Below are 23,441 nucleotides of genomic sequence, written 5' to 3' on the forward strand. Positions count from 1 at the left end.
ATTTCCAGGGTTAGGATCATATATTTACTACCATGAGAAAAGACAGGGCAGACAAAGAAAGAGCTTTCTGCCTTTTGGGAAAAAAAAAAAAAAAAAAGAAGGGCGGAATTACAGAAATGGGAAAAAAAGGAAGGAAAAAATTGCAGAGATGGAATATACAATTCTCTTACAGAAAAAAAAGTATTTGATTTTGTTCAATAGCCTTCCAGTTAGAAAGCTGGCCTCAATCCACTGAAATGCATGAGAAGACAGCCCTAAATGGAATAAAATGCCAGTGGAATTATTAATATGCAAGAAAATCTTCACATCAACACTAAGTCCAAAATGCTTTTGTTTTAGAAGCTCTGACTCATTATGGATATGATTAAAAATGAAAATGTATTACTTCCTATGAGCTTAATCCTGACTGGATGGAACTGCATGGTTGACTGTCCTGGAATGATACCATGGTCACTGTCAGTGCAATATTTCTCCACTAGTGTGTCTGGGGTCTCTCTCTTGCAGAGTCCCTCAGCTGCTGCAATGGTTTTGACCTTTGTTTTCTCTACCAATGACACTGCTAATAATGTTAATTTTAAGTACCAGCTATAATGGAGAAAAGGACTTAAGAGACATACTTCAGAGGGACTGTGGATGGCACTGAATTCTAGACTGCCCTGTTTGGAGAGCCATGAAGGTGACTAAAGCTAGAGGTAGCTCTGAGGTGAGCTGTGCTCAGACTTCACTGGCTACATTAGAGCACACACATCAAATTGACTTTGAGTGTCCAATTTTCTATCACTGTTCACATCTTCTTTCAGGTAATCTTTAAACAGCAATCTTACATATGTTGCAATATTTTTCAAGTTACCACTCCACGAAAATATTCTGTTATTATAGATTACTGGTTTCTTCCACTGAGTAGCTCAGGACTTACATCATGAAACTCTTGGAAGTAATTTGCAACTCAAGTAATAGGAAAATCTCTGGGGTTTTTTGTTCGTGTTTTTGTTTGGGCTTTTTAAAAATTTTTTCTTTTTTTCATTCTTCACAGTTTCTTGATTTAATTTTGAAAGAAATTACAGATAATACATATACATTACATACGAATAACCAGGCCCTTGTAAGGAGTTCACTTCTACCCTTTTACTGCATGTACGAAAATGGGCGATAATGCAGATGATTGTGTTTGCACAGAATAACCCCTGGGGTCATTGCCTTCCTTTCCTACCTGATGAGTTCAACTGTTTCTGAATACATGGTATAAGGGGATTTAGATTCCATTGGGCCTTGTTCCATTGCATTTCCACACTCAATAAACGATAGTGCTGCTTCTGCATAATTCAGTGCCTTTCCAAACTTCTCCACCTAGAGAGAAAAATAAGGACACAGAGATGTAGTATAATCATCAAGATGTCGTTACATTTGATGGGATTTTCTCAACAAATATTGTAAACTTGACACAAGTTGATATATCTTCAGGTGCACAATTTTTCCTGTGAGAAAGCTAATACCCATCAAACCCTGTGCATCAGTGAAAATCATTAAATACAGAAAATAGAGCTAGAAAAGGCTCTGAGATATTATTTGGACACTCTTGTGTCCAAAGAAGGGTCAGCTGTGCCTAGGACATTCCAACAGTGTTTGTTAAAGCTCCTACAGTGCTGGAAATTCCACAAACTCATGCTGCCTTTTGTTGCAGCTTTCATCTTTCATTAAAAAGGGTTTCACACATCTTTGCAAGTGTAGTTTTTTATCACTCAACAAAGAATGGTAACAGATATCATAACTAAGAGAAGAGAATTAAATACTTTGACTACTAACTCTTATACAAAGGCTCATCTCTGTTCTCCTGTCTTCCTTATCCCTACCATTTTCAGCATTGTTCTCATCTTGTAAGGAATTTGCTTTCCATATCCTCCTCCTCTTTCAGGGACTGCTCTGCTCCCTCAGCATCTTCTGCCATCCTCCTTCCTTGCCCTGTTTCTTCTCCTATTTTTGGTACATCTTTGTGTGTGTATTTCTGCACTAACATGCATACATGTGCATGTCCTCAGTAACACTGCGTATGCAAATATGCATCTAATGTCCATAGTGTACACTTACATGCCACTTATCTGCCCTCAGAATTTCATTTCTGAAGTGAAGAGAGAGATGAATCATACTAATACCTCTCTGTCCTGACTTCTCTCTCCTTCAGTCAGAACTCCTGCGGTACATAAAGCCCATTAATGGACTGGATGCATTTGGTTGAAATCTGATGCACACAGTGAAAGGTTAATGGACCTTATTCTTTTCCAAGGGATAAAGATTTTAAATAGTAACTTTGGAATGGCACACTAGCTTCAATCTATTTTAGGTTCTTATATGACTCCCACTGCGATCATACCAGAGAACTTCACAAACTTTTTATTATATTTCTCCCCCTGATGCTCCAGTGCGGGTGGAAGTGCTATTATCCCAATTTCACAGATGGGGGACTGAGGAGCAGAGAGACTTAGAGTAATTTTCAAGCTGCTCACTGTGAGTGCCTGTGTCAGGTAGTGCAGTGCCAAAGTAGGAGGTGTCGAGCCCAGCAAGGTGATTCGAAGTGCCTGGAGGCACTTTGGCAATATGGCATTTTCCCCAGGATGCCTACACAGCCAGGGAAGGAGAGGAAGCACCTGCAAAGGGCTGTTTATAAGGTCTAAGTAAGGTGCTGGTCCGCTGTGTAGGAAAGCTGAATGTGGAGGTTATTTCAACCACCTGATTCTGATAGAAAGCTATTCAAACCATGCCTAGGTGACTTTCATGCGGCAAACTTGTGGCACAGCAGAGAATAATGCTGGCAACTCTGCTTTCTGGAGTCTACCATAAAAACATTTCTCTCCAGGCTAAGAATTTCCTTTGCATATTAAGTGATCCTTTCCATTCTGTTTAAAGCAACATACTAAAATGCACCATTTGTACTTCTCCACAATATTTTCTGATTTTAAGACTCACTTTAGAGTAATATGAAACTGAATAAACCACAGAAATTTGTGCTAATAAACTCAGGTAGAGTGTAAAACTTGGTGTTAGTGTTCTAAATTAAGGACCTCCTTCTGCTTCCTTGGCTTTTCTACATTCTGCACAGCTGAGAAAAACCCTTCTTCTTTCCTTATGGCAGGACAGCAAAGTGTCTGTCTGACAGAGCAAGACAGGAAAGCAGCTACCCCCATCTGCAACACAGCCACCACCCTAATGCAGGGTCCCGCTCCATATGCTGCCATTCCAAAGACCTCATGTGCTGGCTTATCTGTGGCACTGGACAAACACAGCCTTGGAGAGAACTGAGGGACAGCTAAGCAGAGCTCTGCTGCAGCACTGCATATTTTGTTGTACCCATTTGTTTGGAAAGACAAACATCTCTTCAGTGCTCCATATAGCTTCAGATTCCACTTTTTCTTTCTGGCTACATTTTTAGATAGGTCAAAGCCAGGGTGAAGAATCTGTTTGTTGCAACAGTACTTTGTGTGCTAGGTGTTCCTCTAGGGTTACAAAAATTCTTTGTGTGCTTCTGATTATGTTGGGAAACATCTGCTATGAAACCAGGATTCTTTAGGCACTGAAAAGCCAAAGCTCTTTTAAAAAAAGTGCAAATGCCTCAGCTACCAGACCAAATTTGGAGGGAGATGCAATTATAGGACCTAGCCAGCTAGTTAAACCAAGAAGATAGGTATGTGGATCCTTTGCGCAGCCCCCATTACTATAGTTACTAATTAAAGCAAAGGGATAAATGGAAAGTTTTATTTATCCAGGCCTTTATCTCAGTAAGTCATTATTTGTTAAGTCATAGTTTATTGGGCTATGAACATTTGATTATATAAACATTTCTTAATTTAACAAGCCTAGCCATCCTTATAATAGATTTTATAATTACCCCAGGAATACTGCACTGATGAAGAAACTGCATTACAAAAATTATTTGGAGCAATGTAACTGGAAAGAAAATGTTCTCACCATTGCATCTGCTTTATGCTTCTTCCGTTTAGCTTCCTGCATAAAGTAATCTGCATTGCGTGGTCTACCAGGGGAAAATAAGAAGACATTTTATTATTTTCTGAAGTGCAGAATATTTTAAGGTTGTTTTTCCTTTATTTTAAACCTGATTTGCAAACATTTTTTATGAGAAAATACACTTATCGTGTAACCATGCATCTTCTATTTTCAAACTGCTGCCTGTGGAGACAATAGCATTTATGGCTGTTCTCATTCTTTAGAAGTCAGTGATTCAAGTAAAGAAAGGCTAATAAAATGCATTTTTATGGATTATATGAACTGCTTCCCAAATTAGTGCAGTTCTGATCTGCAAAATGGATACATGCGTTAAGCAGAACAAAATATTCTGTCTTCTCCTCTCTCTGGTGCTTGCTTACTTCTTTTTCTAGTCCTCTATGTACACATTATTTGCCTTGGCTTTTCCCTCCTCTCAAAACAAGTGTGTGTTTAATCTCTCCACTACGAAAACACACACTGAACCTGCTTGCCTCCACAGCTACATCTCGCTCTTGTCCTTCTTATCTGTAAGCATGCTGAGTACTGTTTACTTTTGCTTCCTGGAGTTCATCTCTGACTCAGGGCTGGGCCACCTGCTGCAATTCCACTGGCATTCCTTGTGCCAATTTCTCCACTGATTTCTCCTCAAACAGATCTGGGGGATTCCATCCCTTCCTTAACCTACCTGACCCACTGACTGCAGGGCACAAATTCAACTTCTGTTTCTGTCCTTCTTCTTCTTTTTTGTGAATTTTGAAATTCACAAGTACATTTGTAACCAGATTTATCCACTCTTGTTCAAACTGGAAACAAACTGATGTCTCCGTGTCACCACGTCAGTGAGCTCCTCATGGCTGAGGCTAATTTCTGCATCTCCTCCCACAGCTCTCCCTATGGCACCTTTATAAGTCACTGTGGAGAACAGCCATTTGCTGTGTCATTTCAGACCATAACCTTGCATCTTCAGTCATTGCCAGACTCATAAAAGTCTTCACATTTCCTGCAGATTCTTCCTGTCTCATGTACATGGGAGCTGACCTTCTTTCTCTACTCAGCTAAAATATGTCCTCGTTCTTCTCAGCTTATATTGTGGTTACTGCATCCTTGTCTCTCTCAGAGAGGGAAGTTTTGACTTGCAAAATAGTTTTCTTAGTATTGATTAGAGTATCATTCCTTTGTCCTCATCTCGAGAAAATGAGATATTCCCGAGTATTTGGAGTATGAATTCTGATGTTTTTACTGCTCATGCTTTTAAGAGCTTGGTATTGTAAATGAAATGTTATTATTGCCACTCAGCAACCTGTTGTATGTTAACTCCAATAGAAAGCTCAGCACCACTGACTAACTCACTCATTCACTCACTCACTCACTCACTCACTCACTCACTCACTCACTCACTCACTCACTCACTCACTCACTCACTCACTCACTCACTCACTCACTTCCCTCCTGTGGGATGGGAGAGAGAATCAGAAGGGTTTCAAAAGCATGGAAGAGTAAAGTAAGAAAACTTGCACATTTAGATAAAGACAGACTAACAGATAAAGCAAAGTAGAACAAGGAATTCCTCCACTTCTTCCCATGGGCAGGCAGGTGGTTAGCCATTGCATGGAAAACAGGGTTTCAACATGATTAACAGTGACTTGGGCAGATAAATGCCATCACTCCAAATTGCCAAGCATGACACCATGGCGTGGTCAGCAGGGGTCAGCTGTCCCAGCTGTGTCCCTTCTCAACTCCTTGTGCAACCCCAGCCTCCCTCTTGGAGGTGTGGCGTGAGAGGCAGAAAAGGCCTTGAGGCAAAAAAGACCTTGAGTCTATCCCAGCCCAAAAAATTCATATTCCTAACATTTTTTTCCGTGAAATTGGGATTTCTTAATACAATGTATTCAACAAAATGTTTTGTGTCAATCAGAGAAGATGCAGATCTAAAAAGTGAAGTGGGATGGATGAGTAAAACATTTGTGCTCATAGCAGTAAGAACATGCTCAGATCCATAACTGAGGCAAGTGGGAGCATGGGAGAACCTCTTGACAAAAGAGGGGAGCTACATAACCTCCTCAAGAGCATAAGGCTATTTGAACAGTAGATTTACTCAGTCTGTTTCTTTCTATTTATGTGCACACAGTTTTAAGGACATTTAATTGCATCAGAGGAAGTAAGTCAACCTTATTTTGAAGAGAAGAAAGGCTAAATATAACTAGATAGAAATTAAATTCAATGTCTGGCTAATTTAGAAAGATTTCTGTCCTAAAAACCTTGTGGATATGAAAAGCAGTTCCTTTTTTCCAACTTTCCTTTAAATATTATTCTCTTGCAGCTTAATCTACCTGTTAGGTCAGAAAGGTGACTAGAAGGTTTGTGTCCTAGTATCTCATAATCTACTGCCAATGCAAATACTTCCTATGCCCCAGAAAACATTCTCAATAAGAAGAACCATCTGAAACTGGTCTTGGTCAATTATAAAATATTACACATCAAAACTGTCTTAGCTTGATGCAGAAAAACAGCTATGCTTTCAGAAACACTGAAAGCATTCTTAAAAAAATGTTAAGTTCTGTCTCTCTTTGTCTTGTGCAATGACCTAGGGAAGATGGTTTATTATGAAGACCCAAAAAGAAAGCCAAGTAGAACAAATCAACAAACCAAGACTCATCTATCTGAAATGATGAAAGTGATGAACTTTTACATGAGCTTGTCAAACTCAGGTCATTAAAATACATCCTCTCCAGCATTCCCTCCTGTATATCACCCAGCAATACATGCCTAATTTTCTTGTCTGAAGCATGGTAAGAGGCTGTAAAAGCAAAGTGAGATAACACAATGTAATTATGGTCGACTTATTTATACGTTAATTGTAAAATGGTTTTCAACTTGCAGCAGGATTTATTCTCCCGAGTTATGATTAGCAATGAAGGTATTAGCAGGAGATCCTGAACCAAGAAGACTTGCACTGAGGGCCCTGCTATGGGATGGTTAAACATAACACAGAAACTGAAGTCATTGGTTTGTACTAAGCTGCTTGCAAAATCTAATATAAAAAAAGCAGTTATTAAAATGCCATTTTAAAGCAAAGCATAAATATGTTCTCTGTGTGAACGTTTAGGTATTTCCACAGGAAAAATACAAGATTGATTTAAAAATCAGGGCATGCCTAACAGAAATTAAGATGCATTGGGAAAAAATGGATAGGGTATCATTTTTATTAGCTTCCTAAACAGAACTTGTTCAGTAGTGTTAATAAACATGCCAAGTCAAATTCTGATGGGTTTATGCCACCTATGAAATACTATTCTTTAATTTATTGCTACATGTTAATGACCTTTCTATTCAGATAACTAATGTGCATGTTAGGTGAAAATGGGAAGCTGAAATGTCCAACAGATTCAATGTATGTTTTTGTATCATTTTAGCAACAAAAAGGGGTGCTTAGTTTAATAATTTACTGGGGTTTTTTAATGAGAATTAAAGTTTTTGAAGTTCAGTTTTGTTTAGCTTCTCACTGCTCATGAACACAATCTGTCTTTTTACATTCAGTATACTAGTTTAAATTATTATGAAGTAAAAAAATAACATGAAGTAAAAAAATAACAAAACCACCCACTTTTATGGGCTCCTTGAAGATAAGAGGCTGCCTGAGCTCACGGACATATGCAGACACATGAGAAAACTGATGCATAAATTAATTATTCTGGATAGCTCTTTTGCATACTGCATATTTTTTATCTATGAAGTTTGTTAGTCATATTCTGATTTTACAGATTCTGAAGTTACAGTGACCAAGAACCCATGCCTGCTACAAACATGAAGGTCCATGCAAACCTCCTCTGCAGTTAACTAAATAACCTATTTAGTTATGTTGGTGATAATCTCAGACTGGAGATTTTACAGGTAATCTCACTGGATGCTAATTTCAGATACTATATGTTATTGATGAGAGGCATCTTGAAGAAAAGCAAATGTGCTTTCCTACTGATGAGACTCAGAAAGATCTGTGGCTAAAACTCTTTTCAGGTCTTTGGTCTCAGCTTTGCAGTCCCCCTGCAGATCACAGCCTTGCTATAGCCTGAGAAATGAGAAAATAGAAAAAAATTTCAACCCCCCTGCAGATCACATCTTTGCCACAGCCAGAGAACCAAAAGAATAAAAAAATTTCTGGTACCAGGCTACTGGTTGAACTGGAGTGCCTTTGAGTAGCAGAAGCAGCACTGGAGACTCTTTATGTTTACTGGTCATGAATGTAAAATGAAGTTGTAAGGAAACTTATTCAGTGACTTCTGGTTTTCAGACAATGGGGTCAGATTCTCCTCTTAACTTAGTTACAACTGTACGAATCTACTGGCATCAGCACTTTCATTCCAGATTTACAAACAGAATTCAGACCTCTTGTTAGAAAAAAAAAAAAAAGATAAAAAGAAGTCTGACTTCAAATTAACAGGTAGAAACAAATGTTTTATCTCTATTAAACTGCACAAGAAAGTCTTTTGTTTCTGAAAATCTGATTGTTGGTACTTTTAGAAATATAGTCCTCTTCAACAAAGCCAAAAAGGAGTTCTAATACACTGCTCTAATGCATCTCATATATCTCTCTGAATGGCAAGAGAAAGAGCGTAAAGCATTAGAGCCAACTAAGTCAGGCTGCTGGTGAATTCTTCCTGGGATCAAGTGTCATTATGTGAAACTGGCTGCTCTCGAGAAGAATTTACCCTACTCTGTTGATTGGGGAAAGCAATCAAGTACCGTTGGAACGATTTCAACGCATTCTCAGTCAACACTAGGCAGTCACCTAGGCATTGCAACAGAATCCAGCCTTTTACAGAACACCCCCCCTACAGCTAGATCTGATAGTACAAACAAGGCCAGGCTTCCTTTTCAGCAATGGCATTCAAACCATTTATGACTTTGACAAGGGCAGCCTCAGTAGCATGGCTGTGGCTGAATCCAGGATGAAATTTATCAAACAATCCACTACTGTCCAGTATTTCTCTCACTCGCCTTGGCACCGCTTTCCTTGGGAGCTTGTTGAAAACCAGCAGGAAGGACAGCATATCCATTGCTTGTTATGTTGCGCGGGATCCCAGCGTGAGGTGAGATGGCTGCAGGCATTGTAATTACTCCTCTGCCAGAAGCAGCCTTTCAGAATTTCCAGGCTGTTGAGCTCCTAAGAGTGGTGTCACCACTACCCAGGTGAATGTCTGTCTGTGCATGTTTCTCTCATCCTATTTAGCTCCATGCCATTACAGTGCATCTCTGCCACCTTTGTCTTCTGTGGCCTCCTCTGAATTTAATTTGCTCCAGTTTAGCAGATAATTGCAAAAGTGTAAACTCGTGCAATAAAAAAATGGGAAGAGAATCAAACAAAGTGAATCAATAAAAGCCTTACTTTGTACAGTAATTTATCAGCATCTACTGCAAAATCTCCTTGGAACTCAGAACAGCCACTGGTATTTACAGAGTATGGTGTAGCTTAGACTCCAATATACAATTTTAATTATACTGCATTCAAAACCACATTTTTCATCTAATTTTTATATTTTATATGAACTAAATACTAAACTATAGCATTTTCTGCTTCATTTACATAATCTACCACTTGTACATTATTTCTTACAGTTGTATGGTGCTTTATGAGGATACATTAAAAAAACCTAATAAAAGTTCAATTAAACATCATAAATGTAGCCAAGTGCATATTTTAATACCCTTCAGAGATAATACTGCTGAAGTGTTGTAAAAAAACAAGCTAGTGCTTCCTCATTGTACAACAATTGCATATAGTAAAGCAGCTTAAATCATCATTCTAAATATAGGAGCAGTTTCACAACTTAAGTAATCTAAACCCTAAAAAAATGAATGTGTTGGAAAGGAGTAGAACAGCAAAATGAGCAGCTTTAAAATATGATCAGAGCTAGGGGCAAATCAGAAAAAATTAGCTAGCCAGGGTGAACCCATGAACAGTTTTGAAGCTGTGCCAGTATGCCCTGAACTTTCAGTCTAGGAGGAGAAGAAAATCCTGTAAGAGCAGGAAAACCACATAATATGAAAGGCAGGTGTACACAGCCTATTTGCTGTTATAATAGGATGTGTCAGGAGCTTGTTTGAGATGCTGGGTCATAGATAACGGTATTCATCTTTGGGGTGAATGATAGAGCTCAGCAGGTGTTACTATACAAAATAGTGCTCTCCCCTGGTGGACCATAGCCTCCTGCCCATTCCATCACTTCAAATAAATGCTGTTTTATGGGACATAGCACTGCTGTGTCTGAAGCATGGCAGACATAGGGGTGCACAGGCTGGGAGAGAGCCCATGGCACTGCCAAAGTGGTTACCCAGCTCTATGGAAGTCTCATGGTCACTCTGGCATACCCAGCAAACCTGGAAGTTCAGCAGAGTAGCATGCAAGTGGAGAGGGCCAGGAGATAAATATTGAGTCATTTAAATGATAGTACTATAGGCATTTCAGAAAGATAGGAACAAAGGATCTGATTAGAGTTGAGCCAAAATGTGAGAAAAATTTACCCAATCACACAACTACACAACTACTATCTCGTTGGGTTTAGTATAACAAGGTCAATAGCTCAGATAAGATGAATAGATGAATAGTACAGATACCTAGAGAGGGAGTTAAAGTTGCAAAAAATAGCAGACAAAATTAAAGCCTGGTGTCTAATGGAAATGAAATGCAGAAGGATAAAAGTAAGTGAGGATTCCTATTTTGGCAAAAAATGTAAAACCCCCCTGACTAACTATGTCAGTGTAGTGAAATACAGGAGAAAGAGTCAAAATCTACTACAAATTCCTGTGTATGACCCAATTCATGACTTAAAGATTTCCATGTGAAATCAATATCTAGACTGAAAAACACAAGGGCAAAGTATACAACTGAACAGAGAGGAATGAAACAAGTATTCACAATAGGGACTTGAATAAACTTTCCTGTTTTAAAAGCAGAGGTAGAAAACAGTGTGCTTGCAGATAAACTACAATTTTGTCTCTTTCGATGTATGTTAAATAGATGTTCTGAATGAACCTAATTGCAGTTTGAGTGACAGCCTTTATAATCAGTCCTACAGAGACAGGACAGTACCACAGCAGTCCAGATCTATTTTGTTTTAAAGTGCCACAGAATGACACCTTGAATTCTCAAGAAGCATCCGTAAAGCAAAGGCAGAAAGACACTTCTGGGAGAGGGTCCACCTGTCAGGCAGCTCTGATGTTTCCAGCTCTGATGAGGGAGAAGACAAAGTGTGGGTGAAACTGTTGTGTGAGAGTACATGTGAAGCCTGAGTCAGTGAATGGGGTGTCTACACGGAAAGAAGCAGGTGATCCTGAAACAAAGACCCTATCCAGGGATCCTGTCCTGTGGAGCCTGTCTAAGACACTTCAGTAATCACAGGATTTGAAAGAAATCATAGCCAGGCACCAAAGACCAGGAAGACATCTGATAAGGATTTTGGGAATTGATGTTCCTCATGTGTGTTAAATTATCACAGCCCCTCTCAACCTCCATGACTTGTTGCTGGTTCTCAAAATGAACAGGGTATTCCCAGGGTAAAAATGAGCTTGAATGATCTGCCTGTTTCTCTAAAGAGATTATGATTATTGCCAGTGTGGTTCATCGTCACTGAAAGATGAAAATATCCTTTATATGTTGAAGGAATGATCAGGAAAACTCTAATGCATCCTTGAGGAATCACAGCCTTTGCACCCTAGGGCAATTGCAGTCTAAAAGGGAAACTTCTGGGTAACTATATTCAAAATGGACTTGAAGCACATTCTTCAAATGTCTGTAAAGTTATTTTCCACTGCCACAAGGACAGCAAAGCTGTCTTGAGAATTAAACCTCAGACAGAGGCATTAGACTATCTTTTCCACACCCCATATGTGAATCCTGGCATTGAGTGTGATAAAAACCAGCACCATGCTGTGATCCAGCACAAGCAGACAAACCCCCAGTTTGCTATGGACTTGTAGATATTAGTAGAGGAAAAAAACCTAAGGAAAACAAGCTCTGACAAGAACCAGAGATGTGGTAGAACAGCAAAAACAATGGGAAGTTAGATGAGAATTCCTCATATTCAGTGTGAGACTTCGACTAATCAAGGAGCTGCAGGGTTTGGACTGTCTTCGTTATGCGCTGCAGACATCTGCTCACGGCTCACCATGCAGAGGTGAGGAAAGACTGGAAGAGACCAGTGGAAGAGACTGTTCTCTCCCATCTGTGAAACTCAGTTCTGCTTCTGGAACCTGGAGGAGTGTTTGCTGAACCTGATTAAAAGACCCTTGTCTTGCTTACTGTTATGATTTACAGTGGATTGAAGGTATTTTCTAGTCAATCTAAGGAGTAAGAAAAAGCTACATTAATTGATACAAACAAATTCTCTTTCATAAGTAGCAAAATACTCAGAGGCTATTTCAGACCTGAGTCTGTCAATAGAACCATTCATTCCTTTGCTATGCCTATGCCAGTGAAATAAGGAGGGCAAGGATACCAATTTTATCATTTGATCACCCATGCTGTGTAATTGCTAATATTCTCCCTGGCATAGTTTTGAGCTCAGACAATGCCTGGGTACAGCTTGGGGACAGCACAGGCTAGGAACTACTCTCAGGAGATAGTGAATGTGGTTTGTTTTGGGGAGTGAAGACAGTTTAATCATACAAACATAAGCCTGCTGAACCACTTGCCTACAGGAGCAGAGGATGGACATGTATGTAGCTAAGTTCAAAAGAGGTCCACAGTTCTGGCTTTTATTTGACAACAGGGACTAGTGGCTAAAAAATCTATACCCTGTGAAAACCTCCTGCTAGAGCTGATGAAGTATCTGTTTCCCACCAAAACAAGCCCTCATAAAGTGTCCCTTTAAAGGTGACCCGTGGTCTTGCAGAGAGCAAGCAGCTAAATTATCTAACCATGGGAGGCAGTGTCTGGCATGTCTAATGTTATTTTCTCATGGGGAGCATACATGTGAGAAATTCAGTGCCACGAGTAAAAAGGGAAGAAGAGGAAGACTGGGAGGGTCAGACAAGTCTTGAAATTCCCTAAAGCCAAGAAACTCAGAGCAGTCCACAGTAAGCATATGAATTTGTGAGGAACGTAGTGTCATAGGTGTTGGTCTGACTAGTTATTTTCTAGATTGCTGATGAGAAGAAAGAGGATTCTCTATTCCTGAACTCTATTCCTAAACTGTGCTCCTCAGGATGGGCTCAACACTACAAAAGTACCTCTAAATACTCCAGGAATCCTTAAGGCATTTTGAACAATTCAAGTAAGATCACTTCCAGATGTATGAGTCACAACCTAAGAGCACTTTGTTCCTTTCCACTTTAAGGAGGAATAACAAGGAAGAGAAGACTGAAAATGAGACACTTGGAGTTTAAGTCAAAACAAAGAGATATGCCACAAAGTTATTTTCATAATGTGTAACACCTTTACAGATGAATATTTTCTGGTTATATGGTTTACTGTTTGGCAAATAAACACGGGAATTCTATCTCACTGCAGAATATATCCCTTGGACAATGTATAGCTGATGGGTGTCTGTAGGACCTAAACCCATAAAGGTGGAAGAGACACTCAACAAAATATGAACTTAAAAAAAAATGCTGTAGAAGATGTATTGTCTTGCTCCTATAAGGCAAGACAAAAATAAAAATAAATGTAAGTGAAGAAAAAACACACCCCAAGTTTGAAATTATAATTCAAAATTCAAGTAAAAAATAATCCCAAGGAGCATGTTCTGATTTAGTTATAAGGAAAGATGGGAAGCTGGGTACACTGCTATTTTTTCTTACCACACAAGGACTATTTTGAGGGTGCCCTTGGGCACACACAGGATGTCTATGCCTAGCACTTCAAGGATAACAGACTTTGTTCTTAAATGCAGTTATTGGGAATTCTGTTATTCAGTAAAATCACGGGACTCAATATGGCTTGAAGCATTATTATGTAGCCTTGAAAATGTTCTCTTCATGGAGTCAGAAGTCACCAAAAATAATCCAGGAAATCTTATTAAAAATTACTACTAGACACAGCATTGATGTCATTGACACATGTGGTATGCTGGGTACCTCTAAGTATATTCAGATTCATCAGCAAACAATGGCAAACCAGGGGAAGGAGACTTTTGCCTGTCTTTTGAAGACTGTTAGCTATATTTACTGTTATACTGCAGTATATGTGTATACAGCACTCTGCCAAGCAAGATATACTTTTTACTGACCTACTTGTGTTCCAATTTATTGCTAGTGACAGCTGTTGTCAATGATCTGGAGAAAATAAATTGAGAATACAGTAAAGAGACACTGACTGGTCAAAAAAATTAGTTGTTGTTTTAAATCAAATATAAGGGATTTAGTCTCTTTAAAACTTTAGAGTCTGATTAAAATTAAGACTTTAAAGCCATGGCTGGATTACAGTAATTCAGAACTTCATGGATTATGAGATGAAATACTTCATAGGCATCATTTAGGACAAATGCTGCCATTAGGATTACTACATAATTTAGACCTACCGTATTGCATTCCTTCAAATCCTCTGCTGTGGTGTTACACAAATTTGAAAGGCACTGGCTGCCATATTTAATTTGATCCTTCTAACATGTGAGTCAAATTTGTTGACATTTAACATTTGCAGCCAGTCTAATCTGCTACATTTCAGTGACTCCTCTGCACAGGAATTTCAGAATAAAGATCCAGTGTAGCTGGTATTTTGGTGGTGTATCACAGCTACAGGTTGTGGATGACAGCTGTAGTACTTGACAAGTACTCCTCTAGCTAGCACAACTGGCATTTAACTGTTTCTGGCTTTTAAGGCCAAATTAGGACATATTTGCTTCTGTGTTTTATCTTTTTTGCCTTTTTAGACTTTGTTTTAGTGGTCTACAAGTTGCTTGGGGATATTCTACATGGAAGGCACTACACATGAACAGTTTAATTGTATCTCTATCTGAAAAGATGAAACAGTTTTATTGGAGATGCTTGCCAGAGGAATCACTTGTAACACTAATGGAGAAAGCTGGTGATAAAAGCCTCAGATGATAGAGATGGTGACCAAAGCAGATCTCCTATGACTATATCCTAGGGGAAAAACAAAACAAACCAGTCCCCTTTTATTTTTTTTTTTTTTGTCAGCAGCTTGAGGGAAAATCAGATGAAGACACAATAGTTTTGTTGTAACTGTTGCTATGTATTTCTCTAATCCAGAGATGAGCACATCCTACAATTTTGACTTTTATCAGACACTCCGACACCTTTCTGCCTTGTATGTACATGTTTAAACTGCAGAAAAAATTGAGCAGTTGCAAGTAAATTATAGATGACAGAGTATTTTAAGAGATACGAAGTTAGGTAGTACTTATAAACAGTTTCATGTTTCCTCAATAGAGATTGTTGAATAAGTGTACCAAGAGAGTTAAAAACATGGAGAGAGGTGGAGAAAGAGGGTGAATAAGGATGTATACACAGGGGAGTTTCCTCCAAAAGAGGCGGAAAAACTGATTACATTTATTCAGCTTACATCTGCTTATGACTGCCGTGAATATACACAAAAATTAATCTCACCAGTCCTCTTTTCTTGACATACAAATCAGTTACATCCTTTTGAAGTCCACAGGAAATTTATACTTTATGGTAGGAAATATAGCTTCTTTTTATGAGAGGCTGTGGTCTCTCATAGCTAACATTGAGACCATATTGTGTGAACAAGCATAACAACAACAAAAATAATAATAATAATAAAATTAAAAATCACAGTTTTGGTAGAAAGCACTTCCAAAGGAAACCAGGTTGTTGGTTATCCCAGGGTTTCCTTTGGTGTAAAGGAGTTTGAGATGTCATGGGTGAAAGTCTGGAAATATGAAAAATATGTCAAGGGCACACAGCTCAGACCTTCAGGCAGTTTGAGGCATACGTTGAACAGAACCTCTTCTACACTACCCAAAACCAAATATCACTATTTGCAGGCCATAACATTACCAGTCAAAAAGAATCTGGGTTTTCTAGATACTAGGATTTTAACCTTCAGTTTCACCATTATATTCACTAAATAATACTATGTCCTAAATGACCTAGGGGACTAACCAGCTTTTTTAATTTACCAAAAATAAAGACAGTTAGAAGCTTAGATTATTTTAAGAGGAGGAGAGTAAGGGATATGTGAAGGATGAAGTGGAAGAGGGGAGGGCCAGATATCCCTCCAGATACTCAGGCTAACCATTGCTACTTCCTGTTCCCCCTGCCTTTGTGATACCTTTAGCTGAGCAGAAGTAGCCATGACAGCAGCAGCTGTCAAGGCTCAGGGATGACTCCAGCCTCAGGCTTGCCCTACTCACTTGGCTTGGGTGTTGTGGGACTGGAGCCCTGCCAGCTTCATTCTGCATCCTGGCTCCTAGCTCCCTGTCCTTTAGAGAACAGCCACTCCTCACTGCTCAGGGACTTTTGATAAGGGCTTGCAGTGACAGGACAAGTGGGAGTGACTCAAAACTGAAAGATGGTAGGTTTAGATTAGCTGCTAGGAAGAAATTTTTTACTGTGAGGTGAAGCATGGGAACAGATTGCCCAGAGAAGTTGTGGATTTACCCATACCTGTAAGTGTTCCAGGACAGGCTGAGTGGGGCTTTGAGCAACCTGGTCTAGTTGGGAGCAGCCCTTCCCACGGAGTGGAACTGGCACTCAGTAATCTCTAAGGTACCTTAAAACTCAAACCATTCTATGACTCCATGATTCTATGCATTCTACTATTCTGTGGTTAGAAACTTAATTTATGATGAAAAATTAAGGTTTATAGTATTTCTCATTAATTTCTCAATGTAGACTAAGTATTACTGTAATAATACAGGCAGTGTCTCAGTTCCTGTTGGACAAATTGTACTTTTCTCTCGTTAAATGGCTTTGTTTTCTTTATTTTAAAGTCATATATACTCACATATCATCAAAGATAAGCTTTGTTCTTCTGCAGTCCCTGGGTGTGGTGGACAGAGGTGACCAAGGCTCTGTTTGGAACTGTGGCTTATTGCAGAGAAGAACATTTTCTGAATTGATGTGAATTGCTTTCTAGAAAACAAACAGTAGATAAGACATTTAGGAATTGGCTAATAACTTAAAAAACCCCAAGTAACAAAAACCAGAGAGTCTTTGCATTCTTTTGTAAATTGGAAGTTGATTTTCCTGCTATTTCAGCAGGGAGTATGTGTAAGTGTCCTGACATTGATGGCCACAAATTCACAGATACTGCTCAGAGCACTTTGTAAAGGGTTTGAGTTTCAATGTGATATACAGAAGAAACTGAGCTAAAATATTAGTAACTATCAAAATTGTAAAGGGTTTGAGTTTCAATGTGATATACAGAAGAAACTGAGCTAAAATATTAGTAACGATCAAAATACTCTGAAACACAGTAAGTGAAATTATTAAAGAATAGATCTGTTGTCATTTAGAAGATTAAGTTATACCTCTGGTCTTCAGCTTCCAACCAAGCATTGTACCTTGCTTAGGAGAGCACTGCTCATGTTTGACTTGTTTCACACTACACTGGTGATGTGCCTGTGCTGTATGAATTTGTAATCCAGGTTTCTTTGTGCTCCAGAGCTCCCCTGATCAGCTTGAAAGATCACTTCTCTGTGCTGCAGTGGAAGCACATGTCTTTTGGCAGGGCCTCATGCATGCCCTCAGCGGCAGCCCTGTTCCTCATGTGGCCTCCTGAGCACCTTCCTCCCACCAAGTGACCTGCTGTGGGGGCTACTGTGCACTGCTATGAAGCAAAACAGAGGGCCCCAGGTGGTTTTGGGTTGATAACCACTGCCAAAAAATACTGTTCCAATGTCAGGTGACAGGCAGAAAGGCACCAGGGACATGGGGAAAAAAGCTCAAATGGATAAATGCCCACTGTGGGCAAGCTTTGCTTGCAGTTTCTCACAGATATTTGAACGACCACTTGGGCCTGCCAGTTGGATGCCAGTTGGGAAGATGGTATAAAACAAAGCTAAGTTTAACATTTATACTTCATGAGCTCTCATCTTCTATATGGCACATCCAGATCAGCTCATCAGGCTAAAGTTTTCAGATGAATAACCAGATACATAAGAATTTTATTGCAAAGGTTGTTAAGTGTTGACCAAATGGTGCATTACTAGGCTATGCAGAAAATCTTAGTGAAATGCATTTGCTAAGGGTGTGGATCATAAAGCAATCACCTTTTACTTTTGATTTCCAGCACATTTGCCTGTAAAGGAATTTAAATTATTTTCAAGATACCCAGTAAAGAATCATAATTATAACTCTGAATGGGTTATAAACTTCTAAATTTATGTTTTGGAAGTTAAAATGTTTAAAACTTTACATTTAATTGATGAAAAAGAAATTAATAACTATAATATGTTAAAGAACTTTTTACTGGAATATTTTATGTAATTGTTTTTTTTTTTCGATTTACCAAAAACATCTGTGAGATATTCTTGGAAAACACAATTTATGGTAACCTGTGTTTGAAAATGTGTCCGAAATTAAGGTTATATTAACTACTTCTTCCTCTGCTCTCAAAAAAAAAAAAACCAAATCAACCCAAAAATCCATATATGCTTAACAGATACAAGGGGGCCATTTATCCCCACAGAAAAAATTGCTGGAAAAGGCCACAATTCAGGTAGTTTGTTTTCCTAGTTGCATAGGCACTAATACTGAGGGGTTTGAAGCCTCTTTCGCATCAAATAAAAAACAAGCAAATAGATACAGAATAAAAAACATTACTAGCTTTTGTAGCAAGGAAAGGAGAATGGGCAGCAGAGTGCTTTAACAGCTTCTCTAGATGCTACAGCAGTGAGCATCAAGATGATGGTATCCAAATTGCTTCTTCTAGGTATTTCACACAAAACAGAATAGTGTCATGGGGAGGAGGTGACAGTAGTCTGCCCTTGATCATCTACCCTCAGTGTCTATAGCATGGAGGGTAGGGTATGATTTTGAAAGATCAGATGAGAGAGAGATGGAAATTCTTCAATTAAAAGAGCTAAGAGGCTCTTCACTCCAGTATTCTAATCACAGAACTCATGCAGAAATGGAGGAAGCATCTACTTCTCTCTGTGCTCTGAACGCAGAGGCCACAATGCAGTGTTGTAGTACAGCCTTACCTGGAAGAGTGCTCTGGGCACACTTAGTGTGAGCAAGACTCTGTGATAAGGTTATGAATACAACTCTGATGGAACTGAGTTGTGCGGCTGGTGCTAAAAATCACAATTTTTAGCACCAGCTTGTCACTGGTATAAGCAGAATCTGAAGGAGTTTGTTTTAAGACAGATAGAAGAATTTGTCTGCAGGCACACCCATGGTTAGGCAGTGGCTGAGTGAGCCCTTATACAGCAGGAGCCCTATGCACCATGCATAAGAGGGCTTGCATCATGCCCAAGCAATGCTCTGGAGGCCTAGAGCCATTCGTTTTGGGCCATTAGCTTTTACCTCTTGCTTATGTAGCCTTTGCTATTTGCTTGTGTTACAGCCTGACCTCTTTCCCTTCTTCTATACCTTGCTAAACTCCAAACCAGAAAAGCTGAACTTAGAAAATAACATTCATTATTACAACTTTTTTTTATTTTTTTGCATAACATTCTGCAAAACTATCACAGATTGCAATACAAAGTGGAAAATATGCTGCTAAGCTTTATATTGTGAACAACAGCATACACTTACATTGAAGTCCCCAGGATGTGGCTGTGACTGGATTTCACCCTTATGTTTTTTGCTGGAGGAGATTGAAGGTAATAGACTGCTGCCATTAGGTCTGCTGGAGGAAGTTAAATCATCGTTGGAATATTTGTGTTTTGATGCATCAGAGAGGGGAGAGACGGGTGACCGAAGCATTTTCTCATTTTTATTTATTGGTATTGCCAAGCTGGAAATGGAAATTACAGTAATGGAGTGTCACAAAGCTGGCTTTGAGAAAGGTAAATGTTTTATATATTACCAAAACTTTGAATTTAAAACCTGCTGGCAGGATGAAGTCTATTGGTATCTGGAAACGAGCTTACAGTATTGGGACCAAGAGTTCATTTACAAATTTGTATCATGTTTCTTCTCTTTCCCTTCAAGGCAAATTGTCATTCTGGAGTTAATATAAAGTCTGTATCAGAGTACTTGAAAAAAAATACAGAGATAAATGGCCACTTGCTCACCATTTCTTAAGGGATAGCTGGAGATGAAGATTAGGCTCTGAAGTGTAAGTTCAGGTTATGGAGCCCTATTTCACCATTACAGGTGACAATTTATAAGCCATGGCAATAAAACCATATGTGAACTAAAACAGGAAATGTGTTTAAAGATGACTGGCTTGTCTTTGTGCTCAGTGCCTATCCTTTGGTAGCAGTGTTTATATACTAATCTAATACAGATTTTGAAGACAAAGAAAGATAGGCTGATAATGCAGACAAAAGGAAACATATGCGAACAGTAGACACAGAGAAATGGGAGCTGCTCTATCTTCTAAAGCAGAAAGCTCTAACACAGACAGTACTTTCAGCTTTCATTTTTTGGGGAGAAGTTTTGGATGGGAAGTCAGAAACCTTACAAATATGCCCAGAAATAAACTTCACATGCATTAATTTGAAGAAAATATTTAGCTGAAAGTCTTAAAACAACACACAAAAAATGCAAGTTATTTTAAGAAGATAGTTGGCATTAAGACTAAAACTGAGATTAAGGTCAGAAAGATAATTTTAACACTATACCTTTCTCTGTCACATTCCCCTTTATTCAGCCTATTACTTTTTATGGACATTCTCACTTCTTTATAGTTACTGTATCAGACAATATACACTTAATGGAATCACAAAAAAGAATACAGTAAAAACTATACTTCATTTCTGCACATAATTTCAGGGAACAGAGCTAATTAAATGTGCTCTTATCATACATTTGTCCATTTATCTGGCAAGTCTTTAAAAAGTAGCTGTAAAAGAAGCCATGAATTGTAATTCAGAACCTTTACTGTTTCACATGGCATAGTACCTTTAAAACACCATGTCAACTGTTTTGCTGTAATGACCAATTGGTGTTTATGAAAGCAAGACTCAGAGTGTAAAAGAGAGACAACTGTGCCTTTCTCCTCCTCCTAAGTAAAATAACATCTTTAGCAATCTGTTGAATGTGCAGACTGATCCTGTCATTTCTTTTCCCCTTTTCAAACATAAACTCATGCCTTGGCTACCCATGTTTATATATCACTGTCCAAGTGTGGGCCCAAAGCAACCAAGGCAAGCCATGGCTCTTTGGAAGTATACCCAACCCTCAAAAGCTTAGCCCTGAACATGTGAGGAATAGCTGAAATTTCTACTTGTGATGCACACATGGCCTTTGGTCACTGAGTAGGGCCCACCTAAACATAGTGTGAGCAGGCAAAGTACAGCAGCAAATCTTATACTGAGAGGCCATACAGGACAACTTGCAGCAGAGGACTGTCAGAGCTTTTATCTGCTGGGAATGGGCAGACTGTGGATCTGATATAGATGCAAGAGATTTGGGGTGTCTCTGAGCCTGTAGCCTTTCTTGTCAAACAGGATCTTACTTAGCCTGCCTCTCAGAATGTAATTCCACAATAGAAAATGCTTATGGCTGAAGGTGGTCTTGCTCCTCTAATTGCTACCAGCCCTCAGCTATGCTGCCAAAACTGTCTGGGTAGCTTTAGTGGGACATGAATAATACTACTCTGTCAAAAAAAAAACCCAAAATAAAAGAAGGAAAAAGCCAGAGTAAAAAGAAAGATAAAACAGGAAAAGAAAAAGGCTAAGTAAAAGAGACAGGAGGAGAAAAAGAAAAAAGAAAAGGAAAAGAGAAGGAAAAGGAAAAGAAGGAAAAGGAAAAGGAAGAAAGGAAAAGGAAAAGGAAAAGGAAAGGAAAAGGAAAAGGAAAAGGAAAAGGAAAGGAAAGGAAAAGGAAAAGGAAAAGGAAAAGGAAAAGGAAAAGGAAAAGGAAAAGGGAAGAGTTTTGGTTTCAAATATGTTTCTTATGTACATTTACAGGAGAACCTCAGAGGCATGGTGTAACTGGAGAGGGGATGTGCCAGCATGAGCAGATGCTGGTTGCAAGAGGATGAGGAGGTCCTGATATCTGCACTGCTGCTTTAGCTACAGCCTCAGTAGTCTTTCCTCTGCTGTGGGAATATCAGCATTTGATATCATGTCCTACACTGTGGCACAAACCACAGAAACATCCTGGAAGCAGAGCACACCAGGACGCAACTGTAGGAACTAGGAGGCAACTATACATTTCAGAAATTCTTTGTTCCTCTAATACACAGTTGCAACTGGAAGTACTGAATATAATGTTAAGAAAAACACAAATTATTGTCTTGCTTCCAGGAAGCACATAATTAACCCTGTGACACAGCAAGCTATGACAGCCATGCTAGTCTCTGAAAATTAATGCAACATAAAACATATGACACTGGGGTAACAGGAACAGCATGTCTGCATGCAACCACCCACAAGAAAGGAACTGTTCTGGGCATTGTTTTCACTTCATGAAATGTATGTGACATGTCAAGACAGAGAAATTGAATGCATATTTTTGAATAAACACTATATAGATCAGTTTTCTTTGTGATTTTTTCCAGTATTAATGGCAAGAATTACTCAATCTCATCAAAGATGTGTACAATAGAAAAGCCTACTACAATAAATACAAACATTTTCTTTCTTATTTTGCAGCAGTTTCAACCCAAGAAGTACCCTGATACCACCAGAAAAACAGTATAAAAAACATACTGATAACCAGCCTGTACCAAGCAGCATGCAGCTGAACTCTGAAACTGTGCATATCTAAGTGGGACTGCTGGAAGCCCCCAGAGAAACTCAAATGTGATTGCTCTGGCATTGATAGGGCTCTGTGTGCATAAACCATGCCAGTAAATGCTAAATATTAACTTTTTGTTTCATGCCTTATATCCTTTGAAAAATCTCACTTTTTAAAAAGTCCTAAATTCCTTGTCCTAAAATACTTACTAATTACATGGAATAGAATGCTTGTAATCTCAAAAATACTGATTCTCAAATACATTCTGGAGCTGAGTATTGCAGACATTGTTGTGAATATTTTTTTTCAATCTTTTCCACAGAGCTGATACATAACTCTTTTTATACAGCCAAACTTAAAGCTTGCAACATGTAAGTAAAGAAAAGTAAAAGAAAGTCTAAGAAAGAGCTATAAGATGGTTGTATACGTGAATTGCTGCCTACAACACAGTGTTAGGGTATATGTCTTGGACAATCACACTGCTCTAGCTATAATTACTTGTTCCATGAGCCTCACACTTGAACCCACAACTTCTTTCCTGTGCAACAGGATGAAAATGCAGGTACATGAATGTGTCAGGAGCTACTAATTTCATCATTAAGCCAGAAGAACAGAGACTGCAGTGGTTAGTTTTTCAACATAAAATGCAATAATTAAAAAAAAAGGGA

The 23,441-nt window shown here is 38.8% G+C and overlaps 1 protein-coding gene across 1 annotated transcript in view; it reads right to left on the reverse strand.

Moving 5' to 3' along the window:
* AFF3 (ALF transcription elongation factor 3) overlaps nt 1–23,441 on the reverse strand; it is a 326,498-nt gene that overhangs the window by 19,931 nt on the left and 283,126 nt on the right. Inside the window, exons 13-16 of the mRNA XM_030234927.2 lie at nt 19,678–19,879; nt 16,922–17,049; nt 3,961–4,024; nt 1,211–1,347 (exon numbers count right to left, since the gene is read on the reverse strand). Coding sequence (XP_030090787.1) covers nt 1,211–1,347; nt 3,961–4,024; nt 16,922–17,049; nt 19,678–19,879 — 531 coding nt within the window. The remainder of the gene's footprint in view (nt 1–1,210; nt 1,348–3,960; nt 4,025–16,921; nt 17,050–19,677; nt 19,880–23,441) is intronic.

Source organism: Serinus canaria, chromosome 1, assembly GCF_022539315.1.
Source record: "Serinus canaria isolate serCan28SL12 chromosome 1, serCan2020, whole genome shotgun sequence".
Taxonomy (NCBI): domain Eukaryota; kingdom Metazoa; phylum Chordata; class Aves; order Passeriformes; family Fringillidae; genus Serinus; species Serinus canaria.